The sequence below is a fragment of the Paroedura picta genome, chromosome 1 (genome assembly GCF_049243985.1).
Source record: "Paroedura picta isolate Pp20150507F chromosome 1, Ppicta_v3.0, whole genome shotgun sequence".
NCBI classification, from domain to species: Eukaryota; Metazoa; Chordata; class Lepidosauria; order Squamata; family Gekkonidae; genus Paroedura; species Paroedura picta.
In genome coordinates, this window is record NC_135369.1 from 63394692 (window position 1) to 63412307 (window position 17616).

The 17616-nt window shown below is 41.0% G+C and overlaps 1 protein-coding gene across 1 annotated transcript in view; it reads left to right on the plus strand.

The window, feature by feature from the left end:
- XDH (xanthine dehydrogenase) overlaps positions 1-17616 on the plus strand; it is an 81647-nt gene that overhangs the window by 52677 nt on the left and 11354 nt on the right. The window contains exons 21-33 of the mRNA XM_077340945.1: positions 1489-1585; positions 2015-2139; positions 3626-3759; positions 4778-4865; positions 5739-5825; positions 7783-7974; positions 8352-8497; positions 9307-9388; positions 10019-10114; positions 10234-10362; positions 11270-11344; positions 14190-14242; positions 16565-16679. Of these exons, the coding sequence (XP_077197060.1) occupies positions 1489-1585; positions 2015-2139; positions 3626-3759; positions 4778-4865; positions 5739-5825; positions 7783-7974; positions 8352-8497; positions 9307-9388; positions 10019-10114; positions 10234-10362; positions 11270-11344; positions 14190-14242; positions 16565-16679 (1419 nt within the window). The remainder of the gene's footprint in view (positions 1-1488; positions 1586-2014; positions 2140-3625; positions 3760-4777; positions 4866-5738; positions 5826-7782; positions 7975-8351; positions 8498-9306; positions 9389-10018; positions 10115-10233; positions 10363-11269; positions 11345-14189; positions 14243-16564; positions 16680-17616) is intronic.

Genomic DNA, 17616 nt, shown 5'->3' on the forward strand with positions numbered 1-17616 from the left:
TCTGTCTCACTGTTGGATGTCATATTGAAAGTGAGACTGTCTTACTATTGGATGTTATGTTGAAATAAAGTCCTAGGTGCTGAGGTTGGGACTGGGATGTTAAAAATGGCCTAGGATCAAGATCTCAGCTCAAATCTGGCTAATTTAAAGCTATGGTCTGAGGGCACTCTTAGATGCTTTAGGCTGACCCTGCATTGAGCAGGGGGTTGTATGGCCCCTTCCAGCTCTATGATTCTATGACTCAGGACTACTGCTGGATAATCTGGTGGCAACTGTGGCCAAGAGTACCGTTTATCATTTTTGACTGGTTAATCAGCTGCAGTCTTCCCTGGACAGAAAGGATCTGGCTACTGAGGTGCATGCACAGGTTATATCTAGATTAGGTTATTGCAGGTGGTCTTGACTTTCAAAGTCTAATATGGTCTGAGACCAATATATACAAACTACTGTCCTTATGAACCCGCCCAGCCATTATGAAAATCTTCTGAGGCCCTGCTTTAGGTTCCCCTGCCTTCTGAGATCAGGCAGATGGCAAGGTGGGAGAAAATCTTCTTGGTCATGGTGCTAAAACTCTAGAATTCTCTCCCCAGAGAAATCTGTCGGTCCCCTTGTGTTGCTGTTGCTCTTTTGGCTTTGTATGCAGCACTTGGGCCCAGCCTGCACTGAAGATCCCCTTGCTGAGCCATCACACTGCTTTTTATTCCCTAATCTTAGGGATTAGGTCAGGCTTTCTCATCCAGGGTTTTGTGAAACTCTGCGGTTTCCTGATGGTCTTGGAAGGGTTTTCTGAATTGGTGGGAGCTAATTAATTTTTTATTTATTTTTAAAATTAGTTAATTTTTTGTGATATTAACCATATATAGGCATGTTGGCCTACCCAATTATGGTTCTGGAGGGGGCGGGGAGGGAAGGAGCCCTGAGCTGGCATGTACACAGCTATGCTTCCCAACCATATTCTGCACAATTGTGCCACTTTCTCAAAGCCTGGAGAGTGTTTCAGGGGTTTCTCAATGGCAAAAAAGTTAAGAAAGGCTGGTTTAGGTAAACAGAGTTGATTGATTACATCTCTCTCCCAATTCCTCATTTCAAGGATGCATAACACTTGGGCCATATGCCATTAGCAAAGATAAGAGCCGGTGAATCCAATCCAACATGGGACCCTCCTTAATGTTCTGCACTTGTAAACCCTCCCCAATTACAAGGAATTTGGTAAACATGTTTTCCACTTAAGATACTATATATCATTATGAAGCAGTAAAACAGGCAGAAGCAAAATATACAGACTGTGAGGAAAAACAAGGCATGGCATTAAACTCCTTGTGACAATATCTTCTGTAGCACTGCTAGTACAAATGGAGAGAAATAGCTAATTGCTGCAGGTAAGCATGCAAAGCACCTTGTTAGATTCAATAGAGAAGTAGACATGACCAGCTGTCAATATACAGGAAAATTGCTGCAACTGCAAGTAACTTATTCTCATTTGGACAGGAAGCCATTGAGAAACAGTCTTTTTTTGACATTGTAAGGAAGATTGAAAAAGGAAATATTCAGAAAGGGTTTGAAGAAGCTGATCACATTGTGGAAGGTGAGCATGAAGACCAATTCATCCAGTCTCTTTCCAGGAGTGGTTTAAACTTTAAGAATTTGCAGAGCCAGTTTAAGGATCTGCAGGGCACTAGCAGAATACGATTGTGGTGAGAGCAGCCAGATGGGAGCAGAGGGCCCCCTCCCCAGTGGAAAGGGGTGTTATTCCAAGTATACTTAGAGTGGAAAAAGAGGAGAGGAGGGAGGCTAAAGCATTGATGGGGGGGGGGGTGGAAGCATCATGCAGGGCCCCTGGAAGCATGAGGTCCACAGCATGTGCTACATGGATAGTCTTCATAGCAATGAACCTTTGTTATGCAGTTGCCATCAAATGACTGATATTTGCACAACAGGCCTCACATTTTATTGATCTTTATTTGACTGGATAGTTTCTGGTCAACTTTCATTGAGGGTTTTCTTTATTTTTCAGAGGAAATCTACATAGGTGGCCAGGAGCATTTTTATTTGGAGACTCACTGCACGATTGCTGTGCCAAAAGGGGAAGATGGAGAAATGGAGCTCTTTGTATCGACCCAGAATCCAGCAGTCACACAGGTGACCAGTCCTGTCCGGGAGCAGATTTGATATTTCAAGGGGGGGGGGGCTGTTCAGATTTAATTTACTTTTATAGTCCTACTTTTGTAAATCTGTTTGGCTTACTAAGCTAACTAAAAGCAAAATATGAAGACATTGATGTTCATAAAGTCATTACATTTAGCTGTTTACATCTGGGTCAGTTCATTTATTTATTCAGTATATTAAAAATTGCTTTCCAAATGTGTTCAAAGTTGCTTCCATGTAAAATTCCAATATTAGAGACAATTAAAATGCAGCTTATTCTACAAAGATAGGGCTGCCACCAAAGATATCCTGGTACAAGAAATAATTGACTGTACCTCTTTTAGGGAGGGAACAGAAAGCAGACATCCACTGGGATGATCATAAGGTTAATCTAAGTTCATATCGGAGAAGCATTCTTTAGAGTGTATGGACCACAAACTATAAAAGGCCTTTAAAGCCCAAAGCACCTTGAACTGGATCCAGAGACAATTGATTTAATATTGCTGTGATTTAGATTTAATTTCATCCCTTCAGCAGATGTGCTGCTTCCTTCTGGATGAGTTCAGTGGTCTAAGACAGGGCTCCTCAATGTTTTTCCTGTGGACCTCAGGGCACCCACTAACACTTTTTCTGGCATCTGCCAAGAGTTTTTAGAAAGTGGGTGGGGTCAAGTTGGGTCTTTGCCTAGCAGGTCTTCTTATTGTGTCTCCTTAACCATCTTGGTTAGTAGGTGTGGGTGCCTGGATCTGCTCTGAATTAGTCTAAAGACTAATCAGGTTTTGTGGAGGTCACATATATCTTCACTTCCAGTATGTATTTATCTGAGAGGCTTACCAGCTTTTGGCTGTCTTATTGCAAAGAAAGTACCGGCTAGAGATGGACGCTGAATAGCAAAATTGTGTTGGTGATGATGAAAGAATATATGTAAGATATACTAACAGATCACTCCTAGGAAATGGTATATTTTATACTCTCATGGAAAAGTGAAACTATTATTCTTCAAAGCTACCAGCCTGATATTTTCATCACTCTTTGTAGAGTGTTCTGAATATATAAACAGAGAACTAAAAGACTTCGTAAGCATCCAGTTTCTTGAGGCTAAGGCAATAATATCTGGAAAAGCCAGTAAATAAAGATTGAAAACTTTACTGGAAATTTCCAGTTTAGAGCACAAAGAAGATTGCCATAATACCACATGGTAGGAGGTGGTATTTCCATCCATTGCATGGGGGGGGGGGGCTGCAGTTGGTGGTTTTTTCCCCTGGTTTGGTTTTAATTGTATTTTTATTCTTGTGAGCTTCTCTGAGTCAGCTGACTGGGAAGGCTGGTATATAAGTCCAATAATAAACAAACTAATGTATGAAAGCTTGTTTATGCAGAAAACAGCACCCAGTGTTTATGCTTTTCAGCTACTTTTTTTCTGCTAACTGGACTGATATGCATATTGTGTGTGTGTGTGGGGGGGTTGTTTCCATTTTAGGAGCTTACTGCCAAAGCAGTAGGGGTCCCATCAAACCGAATTGTGGTTCGAGTAAAGAGAATGGGAGGAGGATTTGGAGGAAAAGAAACAAGAAGTACAATTGTATCAACTGCTGTTGCAGTGGCTGCAGTTAAGTAAGTTCCAGTGCATCCAGGTCTTGCTTGTCAATCCTAATTCATCTTTCTGTATAAGGGATTAAGAAAATACATATGCTTCAGCTCCAAAGCCTCCTGCATATACTTCCCCTCCTTTGTTCTTCATGTATGAATTTATAGCTTTTCTTGTATTCAGACTGGAACTTGTGTGTGCATCATAGAGGAGAGGCAAAAAAATATCAGGAAATAACAGAAATAGCCAAGTCATCCATAATGTCTCATGTTAAGGGGGGTGTACCCAAAACTTGACCTGGGCAGAACTTTATTTGCAACAGTAGACCAACAGAGCTATTGCTTCCTTCTCAGTACACTCTTCGTACATGTACTAAGTTTCTGCTGTCCAGGTATTGCGGAGGTGAGACTTGCAAAGAGCACATCTGGATATGGGTTGGAATTAAAAGATGATCCCAAACCTGTTGTGAGGAATGGGTGGATGGGCAGAAACAATACTATGAGAAGAGCTGGGAATATTAGCAGAGGATGATCTAGTATTTTTTATTTTATTTATTTGCATTTATCTACCATCCTCCCCTGAGGTTCAGGGCAGTTTACAGAAAAACGTTAGGTGAGTAACAACACAGTATACTCATTTTTTGAAATGAAAGTAAACTTCTTGATTTATAACGAGGAAAGAACTTTTCTTCCTTTTATAGAAGCGTTTGCTAAAACAGTAAAGTAAGGTTCAAAACAGTTTGTTTTAGATACTTCATCAGTTCAGTAAGACCACTACTGAATTGCAGCAGCTACACTGGAACTAACTGAACCCAATGGATCCTAGCAAATCCAAAATTGGCACTGGAATTTATGGAATCCAGTATAGATTTGGGACATTCATGAGGGTCCAATCATCTAGTTAGAAAGAACCAAATGGAGATCAAGAGGCACTCTCCTTAGGAAATGAAAAAGGTGGTAACTTTGGAAAATATCCTTGTAAAATGTGTCAGAAATAGTCTCAACCCCAGTCTCATTCTCAGCCTGATTTGTGTGGACATTTCAGAACTGGTTGCCCAGTAAGGTGCATGCTGGATCGAGATGAAGATATGCTCATATCTGGTGGAAGACACCCATTTTTGGGACAGTATAAGGTAACCTGAAATTATAGTGTATAGTTATTATAATGTATAGTTTCTTATTATCTCTTTTATTCAATCAAATCCAGACTTTCAAAGATATTGACACAAACAATTGCTCAGCTAGAGTGAATGCTGTATCTTCTTTTATCCATTTAGTTATCCAACCTATTCTAGCTTCATAGTAATAATATAGAATCAATTACACACGTCTTCTTTCATTGTCCATTTTATTCCTCGATCCAAGCTAAATTTCTTAACTCACTGCTGTGTAAAAGAGAAGTGCATTCGGATGAACGCAAGATTCAGTTTCTTTTGACATCCCAGAACCCAGATATAATTGAACCAGTTGCAATGTTTTTATATCTTGCCATGAGAGATTGTGAACGTATTTTGTCTTACTCTAAAGCATGACCTCTGCCTTTGTTTTCTCTGTATAGCAGTGGATCCTTTTGCACTATCCCTCCTTATATTGTACTTTTATATGCTATTAAAGGCTTGTTGTTGTTGTATATATTGATTTTGCCATCTTCAACAACTTTAATTGTATTTTAAAAGATGGAACATGTGAAACAAGAATTCCCGCTTTACTCTTTTAAAAGAATTTTCTGCATCAATTATCATTAGAATCATTCTGTCCTTCTTTGCTTCATCACAATTTAGGTAGAAATTGTTTGTCTCGTACTATCAATTCAGTATTTCCAGTTTCACAGACAGATGTTCCAAAGGTTTGAAGAAAGTATCTGGTGGGGAAAAGACAGCCAAATATGCCTCAGTAGCATTCCATTAGGCCTATCTACCATGCCCAGGAAACTCAGTTGAATGCAAATCAAAGCTTCTGAAACTGGCAAAAATGGAATTCTTTAATGTTTTTCTGCTATCCTTTAGATTGGTTTCAAGAAAAATGGAAGGATTACTGGTCTAGAAGTTTCATATTATAGCAATGGAGGCAACTCTGTTGATCTTTCTTATGGTGTAAGTAGAAACATTCTAATCTGCTCTTGTTTGGTCACCTGTTGGCATAGAAAGAAGTAAGATATTGAGTTTTTAAATATTTAAGATTACAAATTTCTGGGGGCATATGAAGAGCTAAAATGGCTCTATATATTACTAAAATGTGTGAAATGATGTTTCAGTGGCTTTTATTTAAAATGATGATGATGATAAGAACCTTGGGGGAAGATTCCTGAGGAAGCAATTTTGGGCAGTAGGCTGCATATCTTCCCTGCCTTCTCTTTGCTATTTTAAAACTCTCCTACACATATCCTCCAGTGGGATCTGTACACACCTTCAAGCATAAATATGCATGCAGCAGGAAAAGCAGCTTTGGGGACGACTTGGATCAGAAAAATTGCAGTCAGCTAAAGGGTTAGATCCCTTCCCTTCACTTAAAATCATCTCCTTCCCCAAATCTTTTTATTGTCAAATGATGCCAGAGTTTCATTGCACATTTGCAAGTAACAGGTAAAGTACAATCCTAAACAAAGTTACACCCTTTTAAGCCCATTGCTGTCACTTGACTTAAAAAGATTTAACTCTGTTTAGGATTGCACTGGTAATATTTAATTGGCATCATTGTGGATTTTTTTACAAAATGTTCACTGCCAATTGATTTCAGAAATGCTATCTTAAGGAAATAATTACATTAGTCAATATTTATTTTAAAATTCAACAGATTATATCCTATCCCTTTGCTCAACTAAAGGTAGTATGTTCTGTTGGTATGTGGTACATCCTGCCTTCTGCCTGTTGGATGCACCTTTTGCCAATGAAACTCTTAGCTGAATGTGATGGTAGAATATGCACCAGTACTCTTAAAATCTTGTAACTACAGGAATGTAGCCGCCATGCAGAATGGGCCCATGTGACCCAATTTATTGAACCAACCCAGGTATCAATGACCTTATTGGATTGTTTTGGTATTAGTTGCTGTCTTTGGTCCAAAGATGACTATTTGATACCTTAAGAATAGAGTTTCAGGGAAATAAAATGGAATTTGGGCCAAATATTTAGAGCTCCCTGAAACTTAATATAACACAAATCTGCTTGGGTAAGGTTCATCTCTTGTTTTCTTTTTTTCTTATTTTGATTTATTTAATATTTTTTCTCCCCCCCCCCAGCCTGGTTAGGGGTGGGAAAGAGATGGGTATGAGAGGGAAAGTATTTGATATATATTTTAAAAATTAAAGCTTTGAACAATACAATGTAAATTCTTGTCCTGCTTTGTGTTTATGGATTACTGCAAGATTGGATGAATGTTTCTAATTTACTGGGTAGGGAACAAATCGGATTTATGCCTCAGTATTCCACCCTGGATCACTGTTCAATTTTGGCCTTCCTTGCTGAAAAATACTCCCAGCAGGGGGCGGGGGAAATCATATACAGCTTTTATTGATTTGCATAAGGACTTAGTCAAGCATCCCTTATTATGGAAGAAATTAAAGAAGTTGGGAATAGAACACCATCTCCTTTTTTTACTTCAAATATTACATTCCTCTAATTTTGCCAAAATTAGATGGCTCGGGTACTTTATCCCATAAAATTCCTGTATCAAAGGGTGTAAAGCAGGGTTGTGTACTAGCCCCAAGCCTGTTCAATTTGTTCCTTGCCGATCTACCTCTGTATCTGGCCACAGATCTGACTTGATCTCCCCACTGCTACCCTTCCCTAATGTCTCAGATGGCAGGGCTCTTGAATTGATGCTTATCGATAATTGCTCTGAGACCACTGAACAGGTAGCCAAGTTTTTATCTATAGTAATGACCCACAGGGTAAAGAAGTAAACGTCACTGGCTTCATCTTTTTGTATTTGCTGCTCCTTTGCCTGTTGTAACTTTCCTCACAGTTTTTTAGAATTGTATTACAGAACCGATTTGTATATTGTTTTATATTGTGAATGCCATTAAAGGTTTTGCATTGTATTGATTACCAGGTTATGGACAGAGCCTTATTCCACATGGATAATACCTACAACATCCCAAACATCAAAGGTATAGGCAAAGTGTGTAAAACAAACTTGTCTGCCAACACAGCATTCCGTGGGTTTGGAGGTCCCCAGGGAATGATGGTTGCTGAGTGCTGGATGAGCGACATTGCCTTGAAGTGTGGATTGCCAGCGGAAGAGGTATCCATGTACAGAGATGCAGACACAATATATGGTGTTTAGGATGGTCATGGTCTTCAGATGATGTAAAATTAATGTAAATTATCTTTCCTCCACTGAATGAGTGTTAACCAGTAAACTGTGGAAGCAATTTCCCTGAAGCAATATGATTGGATTCCAAGCAATTATCAGAACTGTTCATAAGATTAAATTCCAAGGATGTTGGTCACCATTCCCTTACATACCAATTCTCTGTAGACTTTTACTGGAATTAACTTGCATGAAATGCATTTAGGATCAAGGTACTCTGTATACATTTAGCTCTAAATGTAGTTTTTAAAAAATCACAGACTTTTGAAATGTAGAAAGCTACTAACTTATCCTTTACTTTTGGAAAGGTACGAAAGCTCAATATGTATAATGAAGGAGATTTGACTCATTTCAATCAAAAGTTGGAAGGATTCACCTTGCGAAGATGCTGGGAAGAATGCCTTGTAAATTCAGACTATCACTCCAGAAGGAAACTCATTGATGAGTTCAACCAGTAGGTTTCTTACTTTTAAGAATTATCTTAGGTGTAACTCATAAATTCTAGTTCTAGTTTAAACTTTTTGTACTATGGCATGCTGCAATCTAGATTTGTCTCTTCTGTGGTTGGGATACTTTAATTCAGAGAGTTTCAGTACAAGTTACAATGACCCATAGTGCAACCAACTCTCCATTCCCTGGGGATATGCTGTCAGTACTGATGACTGAAATGAATGGAGAAAGGCTCTTGTTGGAAGACTGAATGAGACTCTTTGATTGCCTTGTGAGTTACTTTGATCTGATTCCCACTCAAAGCAGCCCAAATTGTTTAGCTTTGATTGGTGTAAGGCTCATTAATAAAACAATGATTATATGCATGCAAAAGCATAGGCCTTATCTATATATAAGATTATATCTATAGATAAGACATATACAGAAAAGTTAGAACCTTTTCATAATGGAAGGAAGTCTTTGCATCAAACCTATGAGGGTGTGTATGTGTGTGTGTGATAATTTATCAGTTGTGTTTCCATGCTTAGACAATCTTAAGAAATGTTTCTTTCAAACAAGTTATATTCAATTTCCTACTTTTGGGAACCTGGTACTCATAGTATTTGTATTTTCCTTAACTGGCTTATATCCAGGAATCAATATAAATGACCACTAATTACTAAGTATTAGTTTTATTTAATTCTTCTTATTTGCTAGACTTGTTCAGACACTGCATTGCTTAGAAGGCACAAGCTGTGTATCCAGTTTAAGATGAATGCATGCCAACGAGGAAATAAACAAACATGAAAGACTGATGCTGTTCTGTTCTCCCAGGCAGAATCGCTGGAAGAAGAGAGGCATGGCCATTATTCCAACCAAGTTTGGGATCAGCTTCACAGTTCCCTTTCTTAATCAGGTTGGGAAGCATCCTTAATTGCTTTACAATTGGAAAGCAAGATTCTATGCTTTCTGTGTGTCAAAATGTGTCAAGCTGTAGCCCAGGCGAGCCCAATCTCATCAAATCTCAGAAGCTAAGCAAGGTCAACCCTGGTTGTACTTGAATGGGAAGTCCAGAGCTAAGGAAGTCCAGAGTTGCTATTCAAGGGCAGGCAATGGCAAGCCACCTCTGAACATTTCTTGTCTTGAAAACCCTATAGCAAATAATTAATAAAATAAAATCAGAAAGTTCCTTTGTAAGAGGAATGTTCAGAATGATATACCTGGGGAGAATTTGGTTCCAAATTCTTCTGATCTCCTGAAACAAATTAGTGTACACAGTTTCTCCTGATTCCTAATAAATATAAAAAGTCTCACAAGTTCAATCATGATTGTATGGCATAGGCGACTATAGAGATGTAATTAAAAATCTTTGAGTGATTTATGTGTACTAAATGCATAGAGAAATGTTACACATGATTGAATCTCCAGGGCATTCAATGGTGTCAGGCTGATGTGGGGTCAAGGGATTATTGGGTAAAGGGAACCGATTGTACATAGGCTAACTAGGACTGCAGTGCCTCATGCCTACCTCTGCTTGCTGTTGCAGGCTGGTGCCTTGGTGCATGTCTATACTGACGGCTCAGTGTTGATCACACATGGTGGGACTGAGATGGGCCAGGGACTACACACAAAGATGATCCAGGTAAATGATGAGTACTGACTCCCAGAACTGGTTTTGTAAATATTATGTTTGTTCCACTTGATTGCTATGAAAACCAACGACCACTGCATAAGTACATGATGGATACTCTCTGTCTACAGGTTGCCAGCAGAACTCTGGGAATACCCACCTCTAAAATCCATATCAGTGAGACAAGCACCAACACAGTGCCAAATACCTCTCCCACAGCTGCATCTGTCAGTGCAGACATCAATGGGATGGCTGTTTCAGTAAGAAATGCTACTTACATGCAGACCTCCTCTACCATTGTTGATTACCTACAGCAAGAGACTGTACTGTGCTTGTAGCTTCAGACTTACAGATTAGGCAATGTTCTTAATGTTAGTTCAAGGGGAAACATGAATGTTGCACCAATTTTGTGGGAGTGTTGGTGATATTTGATTACTTCTAAAGAACAGAAATGTATATAGACCCTGCAGTTTGGGGAATGTGGCAATGTTTGGTTCACCATATGTCTAGAGCAACCTTTTCAACCTTTTGACCATGGAGAAACCCCTGAAATATTTTTCAGGCTTTGAAGAGCCCTGGAGCTGCTCTGGAAGTGATGTCATCTGGACCGTTTATGCACTGGGAACTTCACTGCCCCAGCTCCTGTGCAGGAGCACAAATCAGGGTCGAACGACGTGCACCAGGCCAGGTGCTCCCCCATGTGGGTGCAGGAAGAGGTGGGACAACCTGCCACAACTAAAACTCCAGCCTGCAGCCCGGCATGAAACCTCCAGTGCATAAATGGTTCTGGCCATGCTTCCCTGTCATGCTTGAGGAGGACTGTGTGTGTGTGGGGGGGGGGGAGAAGGTGGTTTGAGGCAGGAGTAGGCACTCAGGCTCTGCCCCCATGAGAATACCATCCCCAGGTCAATGGAAGCAGCTAGTTCCTTGCTTTCATGACTATGCCAGGAATAGCTTTTGGCCAAATCCATTAAGGCAGGATGTAGGGGAAAGCCCTGATTGGGAATCTCTGGGATAGAGCCAATTCATGAGCAGATCAGTAGAAGATTACAGCCACAGTCTGGAACATTTTGAAGCAGAGATCCCAACAACCAGTCAGAATTATTGTACATTGTTGCTGTAGGAGATGACAATAAGTTAATGTGTCACTATTTCTACTTTTTAAAGAATGCTTGTCACACCATCTTAAAGAGATTGGAGCCGATCAAAGGTGCTAATCCAACAGGATCCTGGGAAGACTGGGTATGTTTGCAGCCATTGCAGCTTGCAGTTGCAAAGTATAGTGAATTTGCTATGATTACTGTCACTCTGTTCTTTGAAAGCTTATAGTAGGAGACTGATAGTCTAGCAGCTCTTAGACCAAATGGGTAGCCGTGTAGTCTGAGGAAGAGTGCTTGCACTCGAAAGCTCACGCCTTAAATAAATCTTTGATATGTAAAGGAGCCAACTGTATATTTAACATTTCTGTTCCTGTATGTTGCTTTATTTAAGCCTGACCATTGATAAAGGCAGCAATGCCGAAACATGTCCGGTCAGTGGTGACATTAGTATGAATATACACTTGGATTTTAATGAGGCTATATTTTAAGCCTTAGGGTTTTAATTTTAATAAATATTTACATTTAATTTTATAATACATTTTACCCTAAAGAGGCTTGAGGGCATTTCCTTATTTTGACCCTTTGTGTGTGTGTGTGTGTGTGTGTGTGTGTGTGTGGGGCAGTTTCCTGACTTGGGTCAGGATAGTTTCTCCTTTTTGATGTAGTCCACCATCTTGTTCCAACACCACATGAAATCCTTTGCTCCTGCAGGGAGACATCAAGGGAACGGCACTGGTGAATGTGCATTTTCTGTACTAGCTTTGCTGTGGGATGCAGAGCTATCATAGGCATAAACTGGCAAGCACAGAACAAGAAGGTAGAGTTAACAGTCCTATCCCAAGCAGAGTTACACTCTTCTAAGCCCATCAAATTCAGTGGGCAAAAAACCGGTGTAACTCTGCTTAGGATTGTACCGTAAGCCCCAAAGGCTGCAGCCTATAGCATTTACCTTAGAGTAAGCCTCATTAAGTATTGTGTGGCTTATTTCTGATTAAATATGCATAAACTTGGGCTGCCTAAGTCTTTATTAAATGTTTTATTTTATTTAGTTAGTGACCCATTCTTTCCTAATTCTTAAAGCTAGCCACGCAAATTTTGCTACTTTGCTAGTTAACAAATTATCTGTATCTGATAGCAATATCTGCAGGCGATGCTTTCTTAGGTCATGAGGGCATTCTATAAGCATTGGTACTAATGTACCTGTGTGAATATGATTATACAGCTTGCACTCAAATAAGATGTGTTCTGTGTTCTCTACTTGACCCTCATTGCAGATACAGAATCGATCCTTGAGAGGGAGTCCATCAAATTTCCCACTCAAGTAAGCAGAGGGTAGGGCATTGTGACGAAGGAGGGTAAAGGATCTCCTGTGCTCAGGATTTACCACTTTTTTATGATATTGCATCTGGGTATTCCTGTTTAGGAGATCTTTCCTAAAGAGTGGGTCCTGAATATTGTTGAGATAGTTGCCTCTCTACTTCTATCACTCTTGTCTTAACAAGATCTATAGCCTTGTCATAACTCATAGACAAAAACAATTGATATGAGAGACCATAGTAGAAGATGGAGCAGAGTTTCATCAGTGGGATACAATTAATTCAAAAGAAATTCCGTCAAAACATCCGGAAGAAGTTCCTTACAGTTAGAGCGGTTTCTCAGTGGAACAGGCTTCCTCAGGAGGTGGTGGTTTCGCCATCTTTGGAAATTTTTAAACAGAGGCTGATTCTGTGGAGGGTCAAGGAGGTGGCAGTTTACAGTGGATGAGCGATAGGGTTGTGAGTGTCCTGCACTGTGCAGGGGGTCGGACTAGATCAGCAGTCCCCAACCCCCGGTCCGGAGACTGGTACCGGTCCGTGGATCAGTTGGTACCGGGCCACAGCTTCTCCTCGTCTTCCTCCCCGGCTGCTGCCTTGGGGGCCCGCCCTGCCACTGTGCCGCCGACTCACCTTTGGTGCTCTCCGGTGGCCACCATGGCTGGGGCTCCTCCCTGGCCTGACACTACGCAGCTGACACAACGCAGATGCCCCAGTGGGTGGGCAGCAGCGGGAAAACAAGCAGAGCAGGGGCTCAGGTGGCGGCAGCAACGTCCCTCGGAAAAAGGCAAAAAGCATGCTTCCCAGCTGTAGAAATAGTGAGGCACACTGAACCCACAAGCAAGCAAAATGAGTAAGAAACAGATGTCTTTGCAACAGAGGGCATTAGGGCAGTGGTCGAGAGGAGAGAAGTAGACTACCCCCCCCCCCAGGCCTTAGTAAAATTGTCAAGTGTTGACCGGTCCCCGGTGATAAAAAGGTTGGGGACCACTGGACTAGATGATCCAGGAGGTCCCTTCCAACTCTATGATTCTATAATTCTGTGATTCTATGATTATCCATTTTTTAATTTATTTGATTTCTTACCTGCTGCTCTGAAGAACCATCTCGTTGCGGGTTACAATAAAATAGTCCCACATAATGAATAAAACCATAAAACTAACTTTCTCCAGTGAGAAAAATAAAAACCTGAAGCCCAACTTCTTCCTTTACCCCCTCCCCCCATCCCAACCTCAGGACCTCCATCTTGAAGCGGTTGAGTTTAAGGTGACTTTGCTCTAGCCACCCGTCTATGCCTTTCAAACAACCGGCAAATGTATCCATGGGTGAGTCCAGGCAGTCGTCCATGAGGAGATAGAACAGGGTGTCATCAGCATACTGACGACAGCTCGGCCCAAAGCTCCAGAACAGCTGGGCTAGAGGGCGCATATAGATGTTGAAAAGCATGGGGGAGAGTACCGCCCCCTAAGGAACCCCACATGGGAGTTCAAAGTTTTATGTTTTCAGTAGTCTCCTTTTAACATGCAGACTTGTTGCACTCATTTATGTTTTGATCATGAACACATCAGCTCTGATCTTTTTCAAGATACGTTACAGGCACTGCAGGCCAAGAGAAGTAAGGGTGCCACTCCCACTTTTTTCTTTAAAAGAATGTTATTTTAATGTTTCCACCAGGTGTCAGCAGCCTACCATGACTGTGTGAGTCTGTCTGCTACAGGATTTTATAGGTGAGTCAACAATCTTCAGTCTGAATGATATGGAACAATTACATATGAAAGCTTATATAATTTAAAAATATACAGTTCTGTAATCTTTCTTTCATGAAGGCTAGGTTTATATCTACTTCTAGAGGAATGGCCATGTCACTTCATTGTAACAAGAACAACATGTTTTTTGGCATCTGTTCCCAAGGGTTCCAACCCGGGGGTTGAAGACCACCATGTTAGCCAGTTTAGAGAAACACCTGTTTGGCCCTACATCCCCTGGAGTTTGCTAGTAGCATAGTTAGGAGGCAATACAGGAAAAAAAAAAAACAGCTTTACCAGAGGGTATAACTGAGCATGCTGGCTTGGAAGGGATTTCACATCTAAGCCCACGGTGTCTGATGGTGTTAGAGCCCAGTCCTCATAACACTTGCTTCCAGTTCCAGTTATTTATTTATTATTTATTTATTTAGATTTATATACCGCCCTCCCCGAAGGCTCAGGCTTAAAGTCTCCCCTCAGTTACGCCCCCCCCCCCAAGAACCAGGCCCCAGTTGAAAAAAAACTGGAAGAGCTGCTGATATATCCTAAAATTGATGACTTGGCTTTCTCTTGAAGCAGCAACACCCCATCAAATATGGAAGGCACAAGAGGAGCAGAGAAGAATGGCCTGGTACCTGGGTGGAAGGCCATTTTGAAGGTGGCATTCTAAAAATTGATTATTGTGGCATAAGCTAGAACCAACTTTAATCAGATGCATGATTATCCTTAATTAGCAAATAGACACAGACAGTATCATATAATACAGAAAAATGTATGGGTAAACAAAAAACTGCAATTAGGCCAAATGAAATTTGAAAAGGGATGTAAAGTTCAGATGAGTAAACAGTAAGCACAGTAACCATTCACAACAGTACTAGTAGCTTGAGAACCCCGTCTTCCTAGTTTTACTGAGATTTTTTAACATTTGTATTGTAAGAGGAAGCTTTTGTCTTTGTTAAGGTCTAAACAAATACAAGACAGCCTTTCTCAGTATGTCCCTGGAGAGCACTATGATATGCAAATACAAATCTGACTGGCCTCAACTAGAGGCAGGACCTTTTTGGCTCCTGGTGGAATGAGCTACCAACTGAGATCCAGGCCCTGATGGAACTAGTGAAGTCCTGCAGGGCTTGTAAGATCGGACTTTTATACCAGGCCTATGATTGAGGTTAGAATAAGACAAGAATTAACAGTTATGGGCTTCCCACTGCCCTACCATCTTAACATCTCCAACTATATGGGTTCTCCCAGCATGGAAAGACCTTCCACCGTAGGTTTCGGAATAACATACACAGAAATGTCAGTGGTGCTATGGAAGAATGGAACATCAATGGAATTTTAACCTGAAATGTTTTTAAAGATGCTTTTACTGATGTTATTATCAAATAAACCATTAATTCAAAAAATTGCAGGTAACTTCTTCCTATGAATTTCCTGTGTTGAAGAATGGTGACTTCTGAAGCAATAGCGTTGGCTCTTTCTGCACCCGGAAAATAAAGTGTAATGCTAACCTTTTGCAGACACCATATTTTTGGTATTTTGCATGACGTCGCCAACATCCAGTGTCCAAACAGCAAACTGGCAGCTTAAAGCGATAGTTACATAATCCCAAAAAGTGGATTCCCCCAACTATGTAGCACAAGTGAGAGGAGAGCACTCAGCAAGCCACATGCCAAGGAAATGTGTAGAGCCGAAGTAGTGCTATCTCCACCTCCGGCGGCCACCCTCGCAGCTGCCTCTCTCTCTCCCTTCACCCTGGGATGGGGATTTAAACAAACTGCCTGGAGCAATGAATACACATTAAATCGCCCAGGCAAAGAAAAAAAACATTTTCCCCACCAGTTAACACACTGAGCATGCCTCTCTAACTCATCCACTCCAAATCGGGAACAAGATTACAAAAGAGGTGGCATTAAAAAACCACTATTATTAGATGCTTAGGTGTCTCAATGGAGAAGTTTTCCTTTTTAAAAAATTAGCTTGCATTGTGGGTCCTTTAAAACAGGGAGAAAGGTGATTGCTACCTAGCTTCATTGACAGGCGGAGAAGGAGGAGAGTTGCGAGTATAGTGCGTTCCTCTCTTCCACCATTTCAAGCAGGCATGTGGAGTGCCCAGAAGTGTGAGAAGGCAGCAGAGGCAAGGGAGAGAGCCAGGAGGTGAGGAATGGCTGTAGGCTCATTATTTAATAGCGTTACGCCACGGCGCTGGCATAATGCTATTTTTTCAATTTGGAGAAATGCCCATTGAGTTAGTAAACTTCATACTGATTTCATCCCTTGATTAATTTTTTGCTCTTTTTCAAGAATTCCTGACCTTGGATATGACTTTGAGAAGAATGAGGGAAAGGCCTTCCATTACTTCACCTATGGTGTAGCTTGCTCTGAGGTTGAGATAGATTGCCTAACAGGTGACCACAAGGTGAGGCAACCTAGGAAGGTATCAAAAGCACTTCTTTGTTTCAGTAACATAAAGTAATTGATAAGGAAGTTAATTTGTAGCTCTGGCATTTCAGAGATGATTCTACCAGAAGAGTTCTTGGGAGTCCCTCCCCCAGTGGAAAGGGGTGTCACTCTGAGTGTCCTTAAAGGGGAAGGAGAGAGGCTACAGCCGTGATCCCTGGGGGAGGGGGAGGCACCATGCGTGGGAAGCATGGGACCCATGGCTCATGCTACATAGATAAACCGGTCCTGGTTGGAGGTTTGGAAAGGGGAAGAACCTCAGCAGTTAAACTGCCATATAGGCCACCCTCCAAAGCTGCCGATTTCTTCAGGGTCATCTGATCTGGGTCATCTGAAGATGAACTATAAGAGCAGGAGAACTCCAGGTGTCACTCTAAGCCAGGAGTGGAGGTAAATGGGGATATTTTAGTTGATGATGTTTGTGAATCTGGTTCCCTGTGAAATATGAGCACTTCTGGGCTAGCAAACAGCATAGGTAACAAAATAAACAGGGGACGAATATGCAGTTATATGTACATTGACAAAGGTAGGAACTCCAGTGAATATTATGCTGTCATTTACCTCTTGGATTTTTCTTCTGGAGTGTTTATAGTAGCATGATATCATACAATGTGTGGATTCAGCCTTCGGGGCAAATTACAAAATACAGTTTTGGTTACTTGAGTGTGGTTCCCGGACCTGACTTGCTTTCCCTGAACCAAATATACAAATAGGATATGCAGTGTACTGCTGCTGTGCAAAAGAGGAAAAACCCACTGTGTAATGATAAGAATTTATGCAATGCAGAAAAAGTATATCCAATACTTTAAGAGAACAGTCTTGTATAACTGTAGGAATGCCACTGGAAATCCAGAATCCAAACAAGGAACTGGCATAACCTGCGTTTTGCTTCCAAC